Source organism: Sturnira hondurensis, unplaced genomic scaffold, assembly GCF_014824575.4.
Source record: "Sturnira hondurensis isolate 20B ecotype Veracruz unplaced genomic scaffold, ASM1482457v3 Scaffold0002039, whole genome shotgun sequence".
In the NCBI taxonomy this organism is placed as follows: domain Eukaryota; kingdom Metazoa; phylum Chordata; class Mammalia; order Chiroptera; family Phyllostomidae; genus Sturnira; species Sturnira hondurensis.
The window spans coordinates 340,525-361,856 of record NW_028074670.1 but is presented as its reverse complement, the minus strand read 5'-3'; the positions used below and the strand labels follow the sequence as shown (position 1 = coordinate 361,856).

Genomic DNA, 21,332 nt, shown 5'->3' with positions numbered 1-21,332 from the left:
AGCCAAGGAGTTGAAACAAACACATTCATCCAGACCGGTAGGTGGGGTGGAGTCAGGCAGCCGAGCAGAGAGGAGTCGTCACACAAGAAGTGGTAACACTGGGCATGCAAGGCACCCCGGGTGTGCAAGATGGCAGTGGGCGGTCCCTGGACGAGCAGGCGGTGGCTGACAGACCAGATGCAGAGTGGCAATGGGCAGACCCAGCGAGGCAGCAATTGTGAAGTGAGACACTGCATGCAAGGTGGCTGGCTGACCAGGTGGTCCCACAGTCATGCACAGACAAACCAGGTGAAACTGGGGAGCAAGACAGACCGCGCAACCCCCCAGGGTCCCAGCACAGGGAAATAAAGCCTACAAACACCGACTGAAAACACCTGTGGGTGTTGAGGGGCAGGAAGAAATTCTCCGCCTCACAGGAGAGTTTGTTGGACAGACCCACAGTATCCTAGAGTGTACACAACCTCACCCACCTGGGAACCAGCACCAGAAGGGAGCAATTTGCTTGTGGGAAGTGGCAGAAGGGACTGAGGTCTGACAGAGAGAGGAACAAGTGCCATTGTTCCTTCTCAGATCCCACCCCCACATACAGAGTCACAATGCAGCAACTGGGTTGTTCTCCCCTGGTGAACACTTAAGGCTCTGCCCCTCATACGTAACAGGTACAAAAAAGAAAAAATGGCCCAAATGGAAGAACAGATTAAAGCTCCACAGCAAATACAACTAAACAACCAAAAGATAGCCAACCTATCAGATGCAAAGTTCAAAGCACTGGTGATCAGGATGCTCACAGAACTGGTTAAATTTGGTTGCAAATTAGATGAAAAAATGTCACTCTCACATGCAGCTCATTTTCAAGGTTCAGAATGAGGTCCTAACTGGGAAAGCTATAGAGACATGAGTTTGGAGTGAAAACTAAAGATACAGAAAAACACTTGCTGATCTAAATAACAATCATCTGGGTATTGGAAATTGACATCCTGATATATTCTATTCTGTTCAGTATCAGTGAACAAGCATAAAGTTTCTGTTACAAAACAGTATAAATGGTTAAGTCACATATCAATCAGTGAATCAAATCCATTTTTTAAGACACAAATTACTTCTACTATCTGTAAATGTTTGGCTTCTAAAAAAAGGAACATAACATACCTGTCACTGTACTATAGTGTAAATCAAATTACATGGATTCTAAAAACACCAATTCACCTTGAGGAGGAGCTTATTCATTGGAGAAAATGGCCACTTAGTAAATTTTGGTGAGAAAACAAGAAAAAAAAAGGTTTGTAAAATAATCCAGGTTGACAGAATATAACAGAATATCCCCTAATGTTATCCCAATAAGAAAGCATCACAAATAGAAGTTATTTCTTAAATATAAATAAAACATCTTCATATAAAATGTACTGTTGAATTTGAAAGTATATCCAAACTTTCTTGTAATATAGCCTCTGGGACATCAGCTGTAATAAGGACTCAAGGATACCAAGTAAATGAACATTATAATTTGCATTAATGGTTTTTAAACCTTACTTTTAATTAACCTTTTAACATCTGTCTTAGTAGTAAAAATATCTTCTGTTGCTCTGACTGGTGTCACTCGGTTGGTCATCACTCCACAAAGAGAAAGGCTGGCGGTTTGATTCCTGGTCAGGGCACATGCTGGGTTGGGTTGTAGGCCTGGTNTATCCCAATAAGAAAGCATCACAAATAGAAGTTATTTCTTAAATATAAATAAAACATCTTCATATAAAATGTACTGTTGAATTTGAAAGTATATCCAAACTTTCTTGTAATATAGCCTCTGGGACATCAGCTGTAATAAGGACTCAAGGATACCAAGTAAATGAACATTATAATTTGCATTAATGGTTTTTAAACCTTACTTTTAATTAACCTTTTAACATCTGTCTTAGTAGTAAAAATATCTTCTGTTGCTCTGACTGGTGTCACTCGGTTGGTCATCACTCCACAAAGAAAAAGGCTGGTGGTTTGATTCCTGGTCAGGGCACATGCTGGGTTGGGTTGTAGGCCTGGTCTCTGGATGGGGTATGTGCGAGAGGCAACCGATCAATGTTTCTCTCTCACATCGATGTTTCTCTACCTTTTTCCCTTCCCTCCTCTATCTCCACGAATAAATAAATTCTTAAAAAAAAATTCTGTTAAGGATTTGGATTACATTTGGTCTTTAACAAAAATATTCATATACAGTTGATATATAATAACAAAGATACATAGTTATATAGTATATATTAATCATATATGTATATATATGAATATAATTTTTTCTGTTTTATCCATTTCAAGGATACTGAGTAAATGAACATTATAATTTGCATTAATGATTTTTAAACCTTATTTTTTAATTACTCTTTTAACATGTCTTAGTAGAAAATATCTTCTGTTAATAATTTGGATTGCATTTGTTTTTTAGCAAAGATACATATATAATCTATATATAAAATAACAAAGATATATAACCATGTAACAATTATATACAACATATACTTATATGTAAGTACATGTAAGTATACTTATAAGTAACATACATACTATATATACAATTTTTGTCAGCTTTATCTATTCCAATGACTTTTCCAATTGACAATAAAGTTTGTTTTGGACAATAAATCAGCAAATACTTTCGATGGTGGCTTCAAACTGCATTTTTAACCCCAACATGGCATCCAGAGCCATTTTAGGCAACATCATAACCAAAATATAAATAACAGGAATTCACATTCCTTTGAACATAATGAGCTTCTTAGGTTGGCAGGGTCCTGTTCACTTAACCCCATGGAAGCACAGAATCAGAGCAATAAAGGTCAAGGGTTAGGAAGTGAACATAAAGGACAGGCATTAACATAAACCATATGCTATCTGAATTGTTTTGTCCCCATAGAAATAGTTTCCTGTATATATTTTTTAAAGATTTTATTTCTAGAGAGAGGGGAAGGGAAGGGAAGGAGAGAGTGGGAGAGAAATATGAACATGTAGTTGCCTCTCACATGCTCCCTTCTGGGGACCTGGCCTTGGAACCCAGGCATGTGCTCTGACTGGGAATTGAATCAGAGATCTTTTGGTTCCCCAGGCTGGCGCTCAATCCACTGAGTTACACTAACCAGTGTTCCTGTGTATTTTTAACATCATTTCTCAGGAGTAGCTGTTGTCACCCAAGGACTGCTTTCCTGTATTTTCATTATCTTTACAACAAAATGCTCCTTTTCAAGTTCCTTATTGTAAGTCTTACCAGCAAATACTGTCATAATCCTCCAGTTCAAGACATGAGTATCAGTGTAGTACTTAGTGTCCATTATAAATAATAAAGGTAGAAAACAAATAAGGCTGCCATTCTTTTACACTGCAATAAATACACAAGAATGAATATAAATTACTTTTTATAAAAATGCAATTTCTAACCAGTTTAGGACACCTCCAAACTATCAGGACATGGAGTATTTATTTCCTGTTATAGAATGCCAGTCACATGAGATCTGAAAAATTCTTTATTGGTAGCCACACAGTTGACTATAACATCTCTGTGTTTTCTTGCTATTGAAGAGAAAATATGCAATAACTACAGACTCTCACTGGATCTTTTAAAATTTTATAAAAATGCCAAAGTCATGAATACAATTATTGTGGATATATCATTTGAAAAAGTGATACAAATTATGCTGCTAAAGACAAAAAAACATTAAAACACATAAACATCACACTGTGACAGCAGTAACTTATAACTATTTAATATGAAAAATTAAATTTAAAAAGTTGTATCAGAGAACTTGGGAATTTTTCACTTTAGCAAAACAATCTATATATATATATCTAATTTCTATGATACAATAAAAATACTTTTAAAAGATATGACATTCAAATGCTTCATTTACACAAATAATATTGTCCACACTAATAAAAGTGATGCCCTAAAACATGAACTGCTCTGCTAATTATAATAAAAAAATGTTTTCTTTACTTCATTTTACATTTTTGTTAGAAGTTAGCATTACATAGTAATCCGTTATGTGTTGACAAATACAGAGGATCCTAGTCAAAATACTGTTTTCCAAAAGTAATGTACATCATATTGCTCGAAACAAACAAATCATATAAAAGTGGTAATCATTTATCCAAACATTGATTATGAAAGACAACTGGTATATATTCAGGCAGAGTGTTGAGTTCATAATGGTTTATTTACAATAAAAGTATTTTTACCGACACTAACATGATAAATAAGTTTCTATGTCAATTGCTACAGTCTCTTAAATTTATAAAAATATTATATAAAATACCACAACCTTTAGAGGATATAAATTCATGTGGTTCTGATACTAGCAGCTGAAAAGTGTTTATAATTTAAAAATAAATAAACTATAGAGGTAAACCAGTTACAAAACAGCAGAAGACTGCAATGGTCACGACTGAAAAGAAATGCCTAATTATACAATAGCTAGCAAAATGGTGAAGCAGTTGGATCAAAAGTTTTAAAAACCTCTTTCAGAGATTTGTCATCTGTTTCTCCACTGGGGTCCTCATCTGGGGTGGGGCTCAGCTGTCCCATCGGCCTTGACTGCCTTGGATCGTTGTACTGGGGTCTAATTAAGCCTGTCAATGCTTGAATGGGAAGACTGTGCACTGCGGGGACCTGAACTGAACAGGAGCTCCCGAGAACATTTGCCTGTGGGTCAGCTGGCCCACCAACAGTGACTTCCACATCTGGGGTGGTTTTCTGTGGCAGGATTTCTTCTCCAGGAGAAGGCTCATTTTTGTCACTGCTTTTTAAACCACCACCTTTTTTCTGGTTCTCTGCATTTTCTGTTGTTCGCTCTGGTACGGATGAAGAACCATGTTCCCTAGGGTCATACAAACTAATACCACTGAGAACTGAACCTGGAGTCCCCAGTGGAACGCTGGCTGAAGACGAGAGTTTAGGGGCATATGGAGGCAAAGCCCCAGGCCTGGAGTTGCTGGTTACTGCCACTAAGGGCTGTGACACACCAGGGCTTGACTTGGCTGAGTGAGGAGCACCCTTTGGTGTATGTGACTCCTTCGGAACTGCTTGCTGAGAAGCTGCATTGTGCAGTCTGTGAAGTCTAGGATCACATTTTTTTTGCAGCCTGGGGTCTCCTAATTTATTTGCTGAACTGTGCAAGTCCCCAAATTGTTCCAGGTAGCCTTCTCTATTTGTTGTGTTAATTTTGGCTTTGGCTGCTCCTTTTGAATCGATGGGCACTGTGCTTTGATGGAGATCACTTTTTGCATTCCATAATCTACTGAGCCTCTGGTCAGCTATAAGGGGGGGCAGAGGTAAACTAATTGAAGATACAGGGTCAGGTTTTGGTAAAGGGACTGGAAGTAAGTCTTCTGGAGCCCACACAATGTGTTTTGCGAAGCTGGGCTTGGTGAGTGTAATATCCATTTTAATGTGACTGAACTGTCTCAGCTGCGACCTTGGATCCTGGAGCACTGCCCCAGGGGGAGAGTCCAGAGGTATTAAGGAAGGTTTTTCTCTCAGTTCTCTTTCTGTGTCCTCTTCCTCATCATCTCCTCTCTTGTGTTTGACATTAGCACCAGCATGTGCATGATGTAAATCACATTTTACTGCTCCAGCCAAAGAGCCTACGTGCCCACTTGCATTCCCTCTTAGTTTCCTGGGATCCCACACAAGTCTGAGACCCTGCGTGGTAGACTCAGATGCTTTTCTAATGTCTTGCCTTGGGAGGGTCCTAAGTCGAGGATCAACAACCTGGTTTTCTTTACTCTTCTCTTTAGCAAGTCTCGGATCAGTAGGAGTGCCAGGTTCCAAGGAAGATTGCTGCTGATTCCTCAAAGTTTCTGTCTGTTTCTGTAATGTTTTCAGAATTGCCTTGACACTGCTCCCTTCATCCTCTTCGCTACTGGAATACCAGTTAACAGTATCATCTAAATGCAGACAAAGACTTATTATAAAGAACGAAGCCTTCAGATTTGGCATTAATTAAGATAAAAAAGCACACATTACTTCTGAAATAAATGGAGGGTTTCAACACTGAAACAAGATAGGATGTGATATGACAATGATCAATTCCATTATTATAATCTATAAAGAAAGAGCTATGATATTAGAACAGATGCAATGTCCTTCCAATCCGAGAAAGTTGGGGCCTCATTCTAATTGGCCAAAGAGAAGTTAGCATGGATGTGGGATAACAGGGTTCAGATAGAAGGGAAAATACTCTAAGAAAGGAATATTAAAAAGTTTTGGATCTCTTTAATTCAAGCAACCCTTACGCTCTGCATTTATCAAGATAGCAGTGGGAAGACATAAAAATATAGTTGGAAAGAAGACACTCAAAACACTAATAATGACAGTTAAGGAAGAAATGGGAACTGAGCAAATAAGAGGTGAGGCAGAGACTGTTCACTTATAGTTTACTATATTTTGAGATGTAGTAAATTTTTTAAATGTGACTGTATTAGCTATTCAAGCATTAAATTAAAAATAACAAATAAAACTAACATGCTGAAGTGTACATACTTGACCTTTATGAGAACACTTTGAGCCTTACTCCTGAAGCATTTATTCCTCACGTGTTAGACGCAATGTTAAGAAGCTGAACTATCTATCAGAGGCCTGCTCTCTAGTTGAGTAGAAGGTATGATAGGATGAGTCTCCTCCTCACCATTCACAGACACAGACTGACTGAGTTGGGGACACACACACACACCATTCTAGACTATCCTGGATCAACAGACCATTGTAGTTATTCTAATTTTACCTCCTTGCACTGCTTATTAATATTTTTCTACTACATGAAACTCTAGGGTTACATACTTAAGTCTGAACAGAGCAGTGCTCACAAAATGAGAGCTTTTTAGAGTGGGAATGTGGTTTGACATAGAATACATTATGTCACAATGGCAAAAGGTCTGACTGGTATCTCAGGGTCTGGGAAAATGACTTCTAGACACTAGGTCTCTTTCCTTCTTTTCTTTGACCCCAAAGTCTAGAGCTTAGCTTGTGAATCACTTTAATTAATTTCTGAAGAGTAACTTCACTCCTCACAGAATTTTTTACCTGACCCAAATAATTAAGATGCTATCTTTTTCTCACTTTCATATTAATGTATTTTATAAGCAGTAAAATCCCTTTTGGAATGAGAATGAATATAGAACAGAAGGACAGTGGGAGAGCAGAGGTCAATGCAAAGCAGATACTAGATGCAAAATGATGGTTAACAGCTTTCTAAAAAGAACAGGTAAGATTTATAAGGGTATTAAAATTGATAAACACAAACACAAAAAAGCCCTAGCTTGTCATGACTTTTTCTGTGTACAGAGAAAACAACCCTTAGAAAACACCAATTGTATAATATTATAGTATAAAATCTATCATTTAGAAAAGTTTTGATTTTTTAAAAAATTTTACTGATTTGAGAAAAAGAGAGAAATAATTGATGTGACACAGAGACATTGATTAGCTGCATCCTGAACGTACCCCAACTGGGAACCAGACTTGCAGCCCTTGGTGTACAGGACAAGGCCCCAACCAACCGAGCCACCCAACCAAGGATGATTTTCTTGTTTATGAAAGCATAAAGCTCTGTAAGACTTTATAGAAAGCCTATCATTAAATGGTTATTTCTTAAAATTAAGTTTTAACATTTAAAGGAATAAACATAAATTGTACATGAAATGAAGTTATTAGGAATCCCTCATTTCCCTGTGATGTTAAATAGAGTTAATGTTATTTAAAAATAGAATAATGTTTATATAATAGCTTGTAACTACCTAATTTTATATGTATATGCACACATATACATAGTTTTACATAGTTCTTCATAAATTTTATGTTTAAAAATGGCCATATATATCACTTTTGTAATGTATAATAATTGGATGTTTTAAACATTTCTCTTAACTAAATCAACTGCTGTACACTTACCAATATAAAAAATTCCATTATTATAAAAGTTGTACTCCATTACAACTATTATAAAAATACTAAGGTAAATTTACTGACTGCATATGATCTCTTACATTAAATATAATATTCCTTAACCATACAGCAGAATCTGAAGTATACAGACTATGCCCATAAAAGTTTCTCTAATAACTGAATCACTGCGAAGTTAGTCTAGAAGTCAAAATTCCTGAACTGTAAGGTATCCCATTCCTTTTCTATTTCTTTTCTAAAACAAAAAGGCTTAATAGCAAGTCTGTTCACTTAGGCCTTATACTCTACTGTCAGATCTAACCACTGGTTCAAATCAAACGCTCTGAAATTAACTGCTAGTACATTGACGGTTCTGGAAACCACAATCTCCAAAAAGAGGAGCTACAAAATAAACTAAAAATAGGATAGACAGTTCAGAGGAACTCATTTTTAACCATTAACCTATTCAAGAGCATTTCAGGAACTGAATGACCCAAACAGGTAGGATGCTACCATAACATCTGACATACCTTCTTCCTTGCTGGGTGCCCTTGGAGGTTGGGTGCTGCTTGGTTCTTCACCTTCTTGGTATTTCTGAGTAAGTCTAACAAAAAGAGCTCTCTGCACTGCAGGGAGGAGACCTGGTGCAGGCAGGGGATCATGGCCTGTCATGTTACTGCTGCCATCACACCCACTCCCATGGTAAGATGAGTCTTGAACAATGGGAGGCTGATGCTGAGCAAACTCACCATGCCACAACCCATCTACACACGTAACAGGGAAAAAGACAGACATTAACTCATCACAAAACTCCACTAGGGAGTACCACTGTAAATTATAAGAAATTGAAGCTCTAGTATTAATCACATTTATTAGCAAATTAGTGTTTATAAATATTTTTAAAAGTTATCTAAAGTTCTATTGTTACAAGTATTTGTTTAAATTTTAAACATATTTTAAGGTCTAAATTTCATCACATTTTACTTAGATTTAAAACATACTTTCTTATCATAATTTTAATAAAAAATAGGACTCCCAAGTATTTAAAATTAGAAATGAGTTATTCTGAAAGGTAAACTTACCGCTAGAGTTATTGGGTGGCTGAAAATTAGGTACAGCATGATGTGAATAGTAATTATCATAAAACTCAGCTGGGTTTTGTAGGGACTCATAACTGGTGTTGAGCTGCATTTCACCAGAACCATGCAGGTGTGATGAGCCTGGAGCACAGTGATTTTCTCTGGGTACTTTTATCACGTGTTCTGTAAAACCTGGGCAATGGTATGCACCACTCATACCTGGTGCTGACAAGGGTGCATCTGGCTGAACGAGTACTCCAGCTTGGCTATGGGAACCTACCACTCCATGTGGACCAGGTGGCAAAGGTGGGCTCTGTGGCACTGGTAGACCAGGAGGCCCTGCACATGGATGATGTCCAGGGGAGCCTGGGTGCATCACAGGACTATTGTGTCCCTGAGACATATTAGGTCCAGGACCTGGACTCGACCCAGAACTATAAATATGCTGAGGATGTGGGTTGCTTTCCTGAAATTGTGGTCCTGGTGGTGAGGCACTGCTATAAAATGCTGGTGGCCTGTAGACAGAAAGAATAATATTTCTTAGTTCAAAGAAAAAAGAGAAACAAGAATGTCACATTTCTAAATGAATGTTGGTTACGTGTGTTTTTCTGTATCAGAATAGAATACTCTTTTTCTAAGCCATTTATTCCAAATTATCTATAACTGCAAGTGCCAACATGTGGATCTTGCCTTCATTTTAGCTCACAGTTTCTTAATTGCTGTTTATTATGAGCTATTCTAAAACTTACTCGTTATTGGTATTTTGAAAAATACAGGAAGTGGAAAGATAGATGAATCACCCCTAATCCCACCACCCAGAGATAAATGTTTTTGTCTGATTCTCTTCTAGTTGTGACATTCTCTTCTCTGCTCATTGCTGTGTAGAGAGGCTTGGAAGCTGGGTTAAGGATTCTGTAGATTAAGACAGTGGGAAGCAGCAGAGGGCAGGGACACAGAGGACATGGGAAGCAGCAATCAAGGTGTGTGCCACACGGCTGCTATTTTTACCTGAGCTTACTCATATGATTAACAGGGATATAAGTTAGTTTCTTAGTAAGAATTTCTAGGGGACAAAGGCATGATGTTGGAGACATTTGGCTCTTCTGGGCAGCTGTTATAAGGTTCAAGTGTCGAGTCCCACTGTTCTGGCTGCCCAGCTGTGCAACCTCAGCAGATTTTCTGCTCAACTATTCTGTGGTACAGCTGAGTTTTTCTCCTGGCTCCCTTTACTTTGAACTGCAAATAATACAAACTGGTCTCTGTGGTTTTGCCAGAAATTCTGTATGGTACTTATTGCTCTCTAATAAACTGCATTCTGATTAAAAATAAATAAGTAATACTGGGCAATTTCTTTAAAAAAATAAATTTCTAAGGGGAAATTGCCACCATTTTTGAAATTTTTAACTTACTTCTTCCCAATCTTATGTGCTAAATCCACAGTAGGTTTTACAACTATTTCAAAAAGAGATGGAATTTTCTTGAAATCATCAGAGAGATCTGTCTGAAAATCATCTTCAGGATCAGAAAAGGGAAAGTGCTCTGCTGGAGTTGGCAGCAGCCCCACTCCTGGCGGGGGTTTGGGAAGAGGGGTTATGCCGTGCTTCCGAAGTTCTTCTAACTCTCTTTCATCCTCATTGGTGGGCTCCTCTTCAGTGTTCAACACCTGAAAGTAATTAGCAAAGATTACCACATTAAAACAAGATTTCTTTTACATTTAAAACTGTGATTTTAGTAAACTAGTTTAGCCAAAGACTAAACTTTAATAGAAAAACATATTAAGCTGCAATGGGTCATAGAGAGTTAACTCATTTTTGATAAAGAGAATGAGGTTCAAAGAGGTAAAGAATATTTCTCAAACTAAATTAACTTTTTAATAGCAGAACAAGGATGAGAGTAAAAGATTCTTAATTCCTAGCCCAAACTTGCTGCTTTCCTAAAACACCATATTAACAAAACATGAAAAAAGTCTTTGGCTTCTTAGCAGTTTTATAAAACATGATGCAAGTCAAATGAGTTTGTAGAGATGTAATAAATAATCGAGGTACAAAAATATTACTCACTTTGTCCAAAAGTTTCTTCGTTTCTTTAGTCAAATCATCATGTGAAAATTTACACTTGTCTCCTTGGTAACATTTTGCTCCACTATGATAGAACTTGCATGGAAATTCATGTAAATAAAAATATTAAGGAATAGACCAAATACAATCAAACTAATATTTTTAAACCAAAAACACAACTGTGCTGAATCAATAGGACTTTATGATTATATATTGTACTGAATTTTATATAATCAAATCAGATAATTTATTCTAAATTAAATATTTTAGTTACGCATCAAAACATTCAAAAAATTAAAATTTCTTTTACTCTACCAGAACTAGGAAACACCTTTTAAAGACAAATATTTATAATGGTTATGCACACCCTATTATTTTCCATAGTAATAAAATATTATGCAGAACAAATGAGTTTTGTAGCAAGACCTTACATCTATGAAGAAAACAGAGCTTGGTATGTTCTGTTAAAGTCAACCCAACAATGTGAGCTACAGGCTGGTCTGACTTAAAGGCTGATCTCACTCAAGGTTGTAGAGACAAACTACTAAAGAAGACATTAAACCTAGAAGTATGGTGGAAAAGACACCATTTTCAGGTGCTGTATGTTTAAAAAGAATTTCTGAATAGTTTTAGGAAATTTATTACTGCAATCATTACATTGATAAGGTCAAAGAGAAAAATTACATGATCTTCTTAGCAAGTGCAAACAGCAACTGACAAGATTCAAAATCCTCTTTTGATTTAAAAAAACTCTTAGTAAAATAAGAATATACTTAACTTGATTAAAAAAAATCTATCTTAAAACTATAGCCACAAGTTAAAGCAAAAGGAAATTATCATTAAAATGTGTACTATGTTCACCACAATCACTATTTAAAATTATTCTAGACATGTAGCCAACACATTTAAAATAGGACGTATAAATTATTATTTACAGATGGCATGACTGTCAGAAAAAACATAAGGATAGACTGAAAGCTTTCAAAAAGAGTTTAAAAGGTGTCTGGTTTCTGGAGAGATATGTCACATCTAGAAAAAATGTTATTTCTTTTTCTTGAGTAAGACAAACTTATTACAATATTTTGATCAAAAAAGGAGGACCACTTGCTATACATTTACAGAGGGAATGGTCAAATAGCACCAACAGTTGGGCCGAGGCTGAACTGTGCACATAGAGAAATTCGGGCTCTGGTAAAGGTGCCATTTTCAATTGCTTGAAGATGAGATAATGAGTTAACCAATGAGAAGAAAATTAGGTTCTTACTGCACATTATATATTAAAATAGAATCCATATGAAGTAAAGATGTAAATGCTAAATAAAAATACAACCGTCACAATCAGAGCTTAATCATATTTCTATAAAAATTAGGTGTAAATGTTATCTCTACTCACAAACTTTAGCATAGAAAAAAATCTGAAAGACTTTATGCCATACTGTTAGCACAATTATCCCTGAAGAGTGAGATTACTTCAAGTTTTTTTTAATTAGCTTTAAAATGATCAAACATATACCAAAGTAGAGAGAATAATACAATCAGCTCCCTCATGCTGGCCATGCCAGTTCAACAATTTTATCGTCTGTCCATTTTGTGAGATCTGTGCCACCCCATATGCTCCTCACAGCTCTCCCTCAAAACACACGAGTAATCAAAAGCACATTCCACCTACACTGAATCTGTGAGTATCTCCATGTTTACTTCAAACAGATAAGGAACATTTTTCTTAACAATCACGACCTTATCAGTATGAAACATTAATGCATCTATTTTATCTTTTTATCTACTACTACCCTCTCAATATACAAATTTTTCAAACTTTCAAAAAAAGTGTTTTTGTAATTGCTTTGTTCAGATCAGGATCAAGATGTGATCCACACACTGCATCTAGTCAACATATATCTCAAGTTCCTTTATTGATCCCTATAAATTCCCAACCTTTTATTTTTGTATCATTTCTTTGTTAATTTTAAACTTGTCATAGGTGTTTATTAAAATAAATACTCTCTATTGCATCACATCAAGAGGCATTTGGTATCTAATTGTTTTATTTTTTTAATTTAATTTATTTATCTTTAGAGGGGAAGGGAAGGAGACAGGGAGAGAAATATTAATGTATGGTTGCCTCTTGTGTGTCCCCTGCTGGGATCTGACCCACGACCCAGGCTTGTGCCCTGACTGGGAATCGAACCAAGATCTTTTGGTTCACAGGCCAGCACTCAATCCACTGAGCTACACCAGTCAGCCAGGGCTAATTGTTTCTTTTTAGTACTAAGACTGTTCAGTTAGTGCAGGTAAGTATTGTCAGCCCATTTCATCAATTATAAAGTTTTTCATCAACTTTCCACTTAATGGTTTTAACAGCCATCAGTAATCACTGCCCAAATCCATTAACTCACCAGAACTTGAAAAATGGTAGGACTGTTACCTCAGAGGGTGAACTCGTGTGTAAACACCGCCCAGCTTTCCTCCATAAGGACGCCCCATTTCACATTCCCAACAGCAAAGCCTGAGTAGATCTATTTTTTCACAACCTTGCTAACAAAATGTGCTGTCATATCGAGGGGAGGGGGAATTTTTGCAAATCTGATGGCTACAAATGGTATCGTGGGCATAGATTAAAGTGCATTTCTCTATAAATAAGATTGAGCATCTTTTCCTGTGTTTTGGGCCCTTTGCACTTCTCTCTGTGAATTATCTGTATTTCTTACCCCATTTTCTTCCCAATATTTAGAAACTCATATATCAGGCTATTACCTCTTTGTAAGTGATATAAGTTGCAAACAACTTTTCCCATTTTATTATTTACCCTTTGTTTTTCTTGTGTCATATTTTTGTTATGCAAATTTAAAAATTTTATGCAGTCAAATTTTCAATCTTTTCCCTTATTGCTTGTAGATTTTAAGTCATACTTTTGTTCAGATAATAAAGGACTACATCCATAGACACCTCTCGTGTTTGTATAGTTTTATACAATAGTTTGTATATTTGTATATTTAGATCTATGATAACAGGGATTTTTTTACTTTCCTTTGTTACATTATTTTTTGAACTAGACAAGACTATTTTAAATTTTACCTGGAAAAATAAATGCGAGAATCTATCAAATATCAAGTATGCTGGTGAGGTGCAAATAATCACAGCAAAGTAGCAGAGGTATGAGAAACTGACAATGGAGCCAAGCAGAAACTCTAGAACGAAAACATGGATATAAAGAACTTAATCATGACAAAGATGAGTTTCAGATTGGCGGAAAAAGGCTCTATTAGTCATTAATTGTAGTGAAAAGCCAGCTAGATATTTTGGGGGTGGGGGAGTCAACACTGACCGATATACTATATATGTATTTTTAAAGGACTACTGTAAACATACAGTGATATACCAGTTTAAGTGGGGGCAGGTATACAATTTAGATGTATAGATTTCCAAAGGAAGAAGTAGGGAAGAATATACAGTGATAATTGGTGGTAAGATCTGATGATTTTATAATATTCAACAATGATAATTTATTACTTATGAACCTAAGTAAAAATAATTAAGTCATAAAATAAATATTTTGCCACCTACTCCTTCAGGAAGCACATGCTACTGAAACAGTTATAAGCTGAGTACATTAAATACAAAGTACCTTTACTTCACAGATTTTTTCCAAAGGGAAGTTATATATTTCATTCCCCTAAAGAAAAAAACTTAGTCTGCCTTTTTGAAGTAAAATGGTTGACTAGACTTAGTTTATGTAATGTGTTGTTTTAAATTCAAAACCAAACTAGGCTTTGTAAGGTTGTACTATGATTTCTAAACCCCTTAATTATGTTTTCAAACCTCAGTATTTTGGTTTAACATATTTTTAGTAAAGGATATTATGCATGTAAATGCAGTTTTCCCCTTTAGTACAATATCCTTGTAAATAAAATTTGCAGATCTCTTTCTTCTTCTCCAACTCTGCATCATGATCAAATTTACATTGATCTCCCTGTTCACAAAAAGAAAAGAAAGGAGGAAAAAAAGGCACAATTAAATTGAATATTCTCCACGGCATTTCATAATTGAACTATGGTTATGTCTTCAGTCTTTAAATAATGAGCTAATAATAATTCAAACAATTCCTTTGAGTTTTAACCCAAGATGCTGGGTATGGCTAAGTGCAGAGCACACGTTGCCACCACCCCAGGGGCCTCTGCCCACTCATCATGTCCAGCTGAGCTACTGTTCGGCCCTCTGGTGTGGCCATGTTTACAATGGGTCAGTAATAGTAACTACTTCCTAGGGTTGTTGTAAAGATTAAATCATTAATCTAATTAATATTAGATTTACTAATTAATATTAGTAAACCACTTTGAACAGTAGTTGCCACATAGCATTGTGTTTATCAAAAAATGTAATTTTAACAAATTACAGTAGTGTTCCAAAATACAATTAAATGAATTCTGATGTATATAGTATCAAGATACATTTTGAAGAACTAGTTTTATTACAACTAAATGAGAAATAAAAAAACTAACCCCCACCAAAGGCTTAAATTTTAAAGAGTATTTTGGAAGTGAAATGATTTATGATACTACTATAAATTTACCTTAATACATCTTCCTTCCAGAAAGTATTTACAGATTTGTTTTCCTTTGTGTTCCACTGTGTGCTGATTAATAAATTCCTGAGTCATTACCTTCCATTTTTTCCCTGGTTTAGTATACTGCAAGAAAAAAATTATTTTAATGCAACACATAAAAATAGGTATAAAATGTACAGTCAAATGGATCTGGAAAACAATACAAACTATTAAGAGTGGCCACTGTGAGACATTGAAGACATACGCTTCTTCAATGATTTTCAAGCTGCTTATTGCTACTAGTGGTTGCAAACCTTATTGCTACTTTAATGAAGACACATAACTACATTTAAAAAAATAAAACTATAAAAAGCTTGAAAATTAACAATAATATTCAGTTTTGGCAAAGGAACAATAAAACATGCACTCTCATACAGTACTGATAGGTATGCTATAAAAGATTTGAAGTTCTGTATTATTTGACATTTAGGATTATTCTAAAGCACAGGTGGCAAACACAAGGCCTGAGGGCCACCTTGTTTTACCTGGCTCAGCACATTGTTTCTGACCAGCAGCAGCGCTGAGCTCCCACTTAACTGTTAAGAAGTAGTTACATTTATACAGTCCTAAAATGACATTCAGCCCTTAGAAGACCAACTGGGAGGCTGATGTGGCCCCCAGTGAAAATGAGTTTGACACCCTTGTTCTAAAGGAATTATCAGGGAGGCCCACGAAGATTTATTCATAAAAATAACTACTGCAGAACTGCTTCTGTAGTGGAAAAAAACCACCAAACAAATAAAAAACCTAGAAACATTCTATACATCCAAAACTTATCCCAATTTTACAATAAAGATAAAAATCTAAAAGAATGTGTCCCCATATTTAACAGTGTATGTCTCTCCAGATGAATCTCTAAAAAATTAGAGATTTCTTTTGCATGTGTGGTTATTTTGTGTGTGTGTGTGTGTGTTGTTGTTTTTTTTTTTTTTTAGGAAAAAAAACACAGGGAGGATGTATTACCTTTAATTTATAAATCTAAAAATATTAAGGAAAAAAAGTATATGTTGTAAAATCTCACAGCTCTACTTGTTTTCCTTGGCTCTCCTCAGCCCCCAACTTGACTTCTGTTGAGCGTAAAAAGACTGAGTCAGGACAGGGGATGGTATTTGGCCATGCTAAGGACTGCAAATTCATGACGCCATTGGACAGCACTGTTCTTCAAGCTCCCGGCATGCATGTGGTGGTGTGCTGTAGGAGTGCAGTGATTATTTTTTCTTCTGATTTGATTCCAGTTTTCTCCTTTCCCTCAATTTACTAGAAGACTGAGAACAATGTTGTGTAACCTACTGAAAATAAGAAATTTCCTCATGGCAAACACTTGGGGCAACATATGGCTAGACTTAAATCTGATCCTCAGTGCTCACAGCTGAAATATACATTATACTATAACAATTCTTTGAAAAAGCACAAGGTCCTGGCAGGGTAGCTCAGTTAGTTAAGGTGCCATCCCAATACACCAAGGTTCTGGGTATGATCCCTGGTAAGGGCACATACAAGAAACAACCAATGAATGCATAAATAAGTGAATACCAAGTCAATGTTTCTCTCTCTCTCTTCTTTCCTCTCTCTAAAAAAAATAAATCAGTATTTTTTTTTATTTAAAAAGCACAAAAATACCAAGAAAACAGATAATCCTAGAGGTTCTATTTAAAAATATAAGTACATCTAAATTGCCCCAGGAAAGCACAATAAAATTACTTATACTATACTGTAATAGGATCATTTGAAATGTCTTAAATCTATGTAAATTTGACTTTAAAACATTTTCTATATACGGGCTCGCTTAGAACAAGTAGCTACAAATGGCCAGTTCACATATGCTGTTTGTACAAAGAATCATGGCTCTAAAAACAGACAGCCAAAGACAGTTCATTATGCAAAGTTGGTGAGTCAACTTGAGGAACAGAACTCTCAAATTAAACAGTAAAAATTTGGTGATTATTACTAAATCCACTGAAAAATGCACCAAGTAGTTCATACGTTTTATTAATAACTCAGTCTTTCTGTCAGTCTCTGTTACTTTCTAATGTTATGCCTCAGTGCCTTAATAGAGGATTGTGGGTTTTTTTGTTTTGTTTTTCAGTTTAGTTCTGCTTAAATGAGTAGAAAGTATCTCAGAGTCCATAACCATGAGAAACTTAATTATAAGCAAAGTACTCTAGAAAATCAAAGCAATGTTAACAAATAAAACTTTAGGACAAAATAAAGTACCTAGAAGATCTGATCTTTTAACACTGAGCCTACAGAAGAACCACAAAAGTCCTCTTATTAAGTAATTTCTGGAAGAATCACAGAAGTAATTTGGTTCATCACCCTCTCTGGACAAATATGAAAAATGCAGATTAGAGAAGTTAGTGATTTACCAAAAGTCACATGGCATTTAGCAGAGTCACTTAAGAAAACACAACTCAAGAAAAAGGGAGGGAAAGGAAAACTGGAGGGAGAGAGGGAAACCCAAACCACCTACTGGCTCATTTTCATTTATTTACTCTAGAGAATGTATTATATTGGTACAAGGAAGAAGAACATTAAAGGTGTTTTAAAAATACATTAGGAAGGGTAAATAGAAGGATCTACCAGGAAAAGAATGTGTATTTACAGAAAATTTACTAGTTACTATAAAGACCAAAAAAATTTAAGAATCTTATGACCAATAGAATTAATGTCTTTAAAATCCATTAAAAGTTGGCTTGTTCACTGACAACCCTTGAGTTTTCAAGAAAACTAGTACAGATGTGCAGGCATCCCTGAATTCATATGGCCTCTGGGGCTCTCACACTCTGTGAAAAGGCTAGGATGGAAGTGGATCTACGCTGGCCACTCAGCAGGTCCACTCGACCTTGGAAGGGCCTGAACATGAACACTGTCCCGCTTATTTCCAAGATTACAAGACAAAATCTATCATGGCAACCCATAAACTGACATAGTCGAAGACATATTTTAATCTTAATAAATAAAAGAAAAAATAGTCTAAATCTGATGAATGCAAAAGAAAGAATTTATTCTTACTTTCTATTATAGAATAAAGATATTTTTTACTTGTAGCCCAGATACATAAATATCTAAAATGTTAGTGAGGGGACCCTTAATACTCCATGTACTTTCATTCTGCTGATTAAACAAACTGAAACTCAGAGACAGATAGCAATTTGCTTGAATAGCCATGCTTTCCTGGAAGTCTGTTTTTTGTTTGTTTGTTTGTTTTTCAGGTATAGGGTATAGGTAATGCATGTAAAAGAAGGCTTGCTTAGAAAGTATTCATACTAATTTGGTCTAGGAAAAGCAGCACATTCTAGAGGTCTACTGGTGTAGCAAGATGCACAGGCAAGTTAGAATTACCCAGACATCCTAGGCTTGTTTCAAAGCTATTCCAAGGAATGTCAAACAGACTTTTCTATGCCTAATCTGCCCAGAGCATTTAATATGTTAATGCTGACTGAGAATCCCTAAGAGAAGCCTGGCATATGCAGGGTTCCCCAAATTTGTCTGGGGAACTTTCATTTGTCCTGAACTTCCTTTTTAGGCCACACCTATCAATACCTCCCTAAGTAGTATATTAAGGAGTACAACTGAAGAAATCTTTACCCATTATCTTTAAGCCCAGAGATAAGAAAACCAAACATTTACAAGTACAATATATTGCTATCCCCTTATCTCAATCATGGTTGTAACTATATAACCCACCCTTGCTCTGTAAATTCAGTCTCACCTCACTGGAACCACGGCAGAATACAGAAAATAGAAAGTTGCTATAGTTGAAGAGTACATGTGTGAGTTCACTTCAACACATATTTATTCAACATCTACCACACCTATGGTTCATCAATTCACCTTTCCAACTATTTATATCCCCTTTTATTCTCTTCCAATGTCTTCAACTCTACTAAGTTAATTTACCATTATCTCCCTTCTTGGCACTGCTACATATTACCATTTTATTGCCATTTGCACCTGGGAAAGGAAGGCCTAACAAAGAACTAACAAAATACACATTTTTGCTGTCATATTGCTTTCATTTTGAGGTGCTTTCGAATGTTATGATTTTGTTTGGAAATCACCTAAGTTTGCATCTCTATATTAGAATTCTGACTACTTTTGGAATTTATTTACACTCATTTGATCTGAATTGGGAATCTGTCATTTACTAAGGAAAATAGCATTAAAATCACAATGTTTTCTTTGTAGTCAAATAGGTTAAAAAACTCTCAGTACCTCTTGAAAGTCATCCATTCCCGAAAACATATGGGGCCCTTTACTGGCTCTTCCCCCACGGTCTTTGCGCTTGATTTTCTTCGGCAAACCTCGTCCACGACCAACATGAAAAGTTTTAACCCTCTGTTCAATACCTAAAAAAGTTAAAATGTACTTCAGATATTAAATAAAACAGCACATCTGTCAATATATTAGTTTGTAGGAAACAGTTTATTTCTAATACTCTATAATGTACAGTGCATTTTCCCGTCTAGATTCAATGAAAAAAATTAATTCAATCTTTACATTTTACTTCCTGGGTATTGCTTATTATTCTTTTGCTTCTTAAGGGATGTTAACAACATAAGAAAGACAAGGAACAAGGATGTACATGGCTGGATAAGTCAAATCCAGTTTCATTTTTTTCAATTTTCCTTAGAATAAATAATACCAAGGCTTCTTGTTTTTTAGAGAATTAAATATTATATTCACCTTTATGGAAGACACTATAGGTATTAGTGGTTAATTTATAGCAAATTGAGTTTTTATTGATAACTTTAGGTAGATAACAAATGTATCTCCAGGTAAAATTTATACTTGTTTCTCACTTTTGAAAAGTTGTTATTTAAAACAGCCAATGAATATATAAAAAACATGTTTCAACCCATGAAAAGAAATTAAAAATTAAAAAATAACACACCAATTTTCACCTCAAATTATAGCATGGGTAGAGACTTGGAGAGTTTGGTATTTTCATGTACCAGCAACATGTTATAAACTGGTACCTCACCTTTTTGGATATCAACTTGGTATGTGAATGAAAAATCTTCAAATGTGTGGCTATGTCTTTTTAATCAATTCTACATTTCAGAATTTATTCTTAAGAAAAATGTTTGCCAAGATGTTTTCTGAGATATGTATAAATATGCAAGATTAATCACAGAATTTAAAGAAAATAGAGAGCAATTTAAATCTCAAATAACTCCTGTATTTTTCCATGCATAATGTGCACTTTTTTGCCCAAATTTTTGTGGGAAAAATAAGGATGCACATTATGCATGGATAGCACTAATTTCTATATACATAAATGATTTTAATTCTTCTATTTATGCTTATGCATTAAAAGTGTAACTCTACAAAGCAATAACAGTATCTGTAGCAAAATAATACCCTGGAATACCATAATTGGTTTTGGTGAACTTATGACAAACTTGCAATGAAAGCCGTTTCGGCCAATGATTCAAAAAAATAAAGAGCAACGTATTGCTATCCACAGAGTGGGACAGATGATGCCGACTGCCATCCACTTGATAAGACAGGTGATGCCAACTTTATCACCGTGGGGTGAGCAGTGCAGCTTTTCTCTTCACACACTTCAGGTGGGAGAAATTATTGGAAAAATCCCTTGGAAAATGTCAAAACAGTTTTCATACACTGTTAAGTCTTAGGCTAAAAGTTATTAAATATGCTAAAAAGCATGGCAG

At 35.5% G+C, this 21,332-nt stretch overlaps 1 protein-coding gene across 1 annotated transcript in view; it reads right to left on the bottom strand.

Annotated features, from left to right (window-relative positions):
* Positions 1 to 3,485: 3,485 nt before the first annotated feature.
* The window catches only part of ZC3H6 (zinc finger CCCH-type containing 6), a 52,425-nt gene continuing 34,578 nt past the window's right edge, over positions 3,486 to 21,332 (bottom strand). The window contains exons 5-12 of the mRNA XM_037038662.1: positions 19,870 to 20,003; positions 15,622 to 15,738; positions 14,910 to 15,021; positions 11,055 to 11,164; positions 10,404 to 10,657; positions 8,998 to 9,509; positions 8,446 to 8,679; positions 3,486 to 5,922 (exon numbers count right to left, since the gene is read on the bottom strand). Of these exons, the coding sequence (XP_036894557.1) occupies positions 4,451 to 5,922; positions 8,446 to 8,679; positions 8,998 to 9,509; positions 10,404 to 10,657; positions 11,055 to 11,164; positions 14,910 to 15,021; positions 15,622 to 15,738; positions 19,870 to 20,003 (2,945 nt within the window). The 3' untranslated portion in view covers positions 3,486 to 4,450. The remainder of the gene's footprint in view (positions 5,923 to 8,445; positions 8,680 to 8,997; positions 9,510 to 10,403; positions 10,658 to 11,054; positions 11,165 to 14,909; positions 15,022 to 15,621; positions 15,739 to 19,869; positions 20,004 to 21,332) is intronic.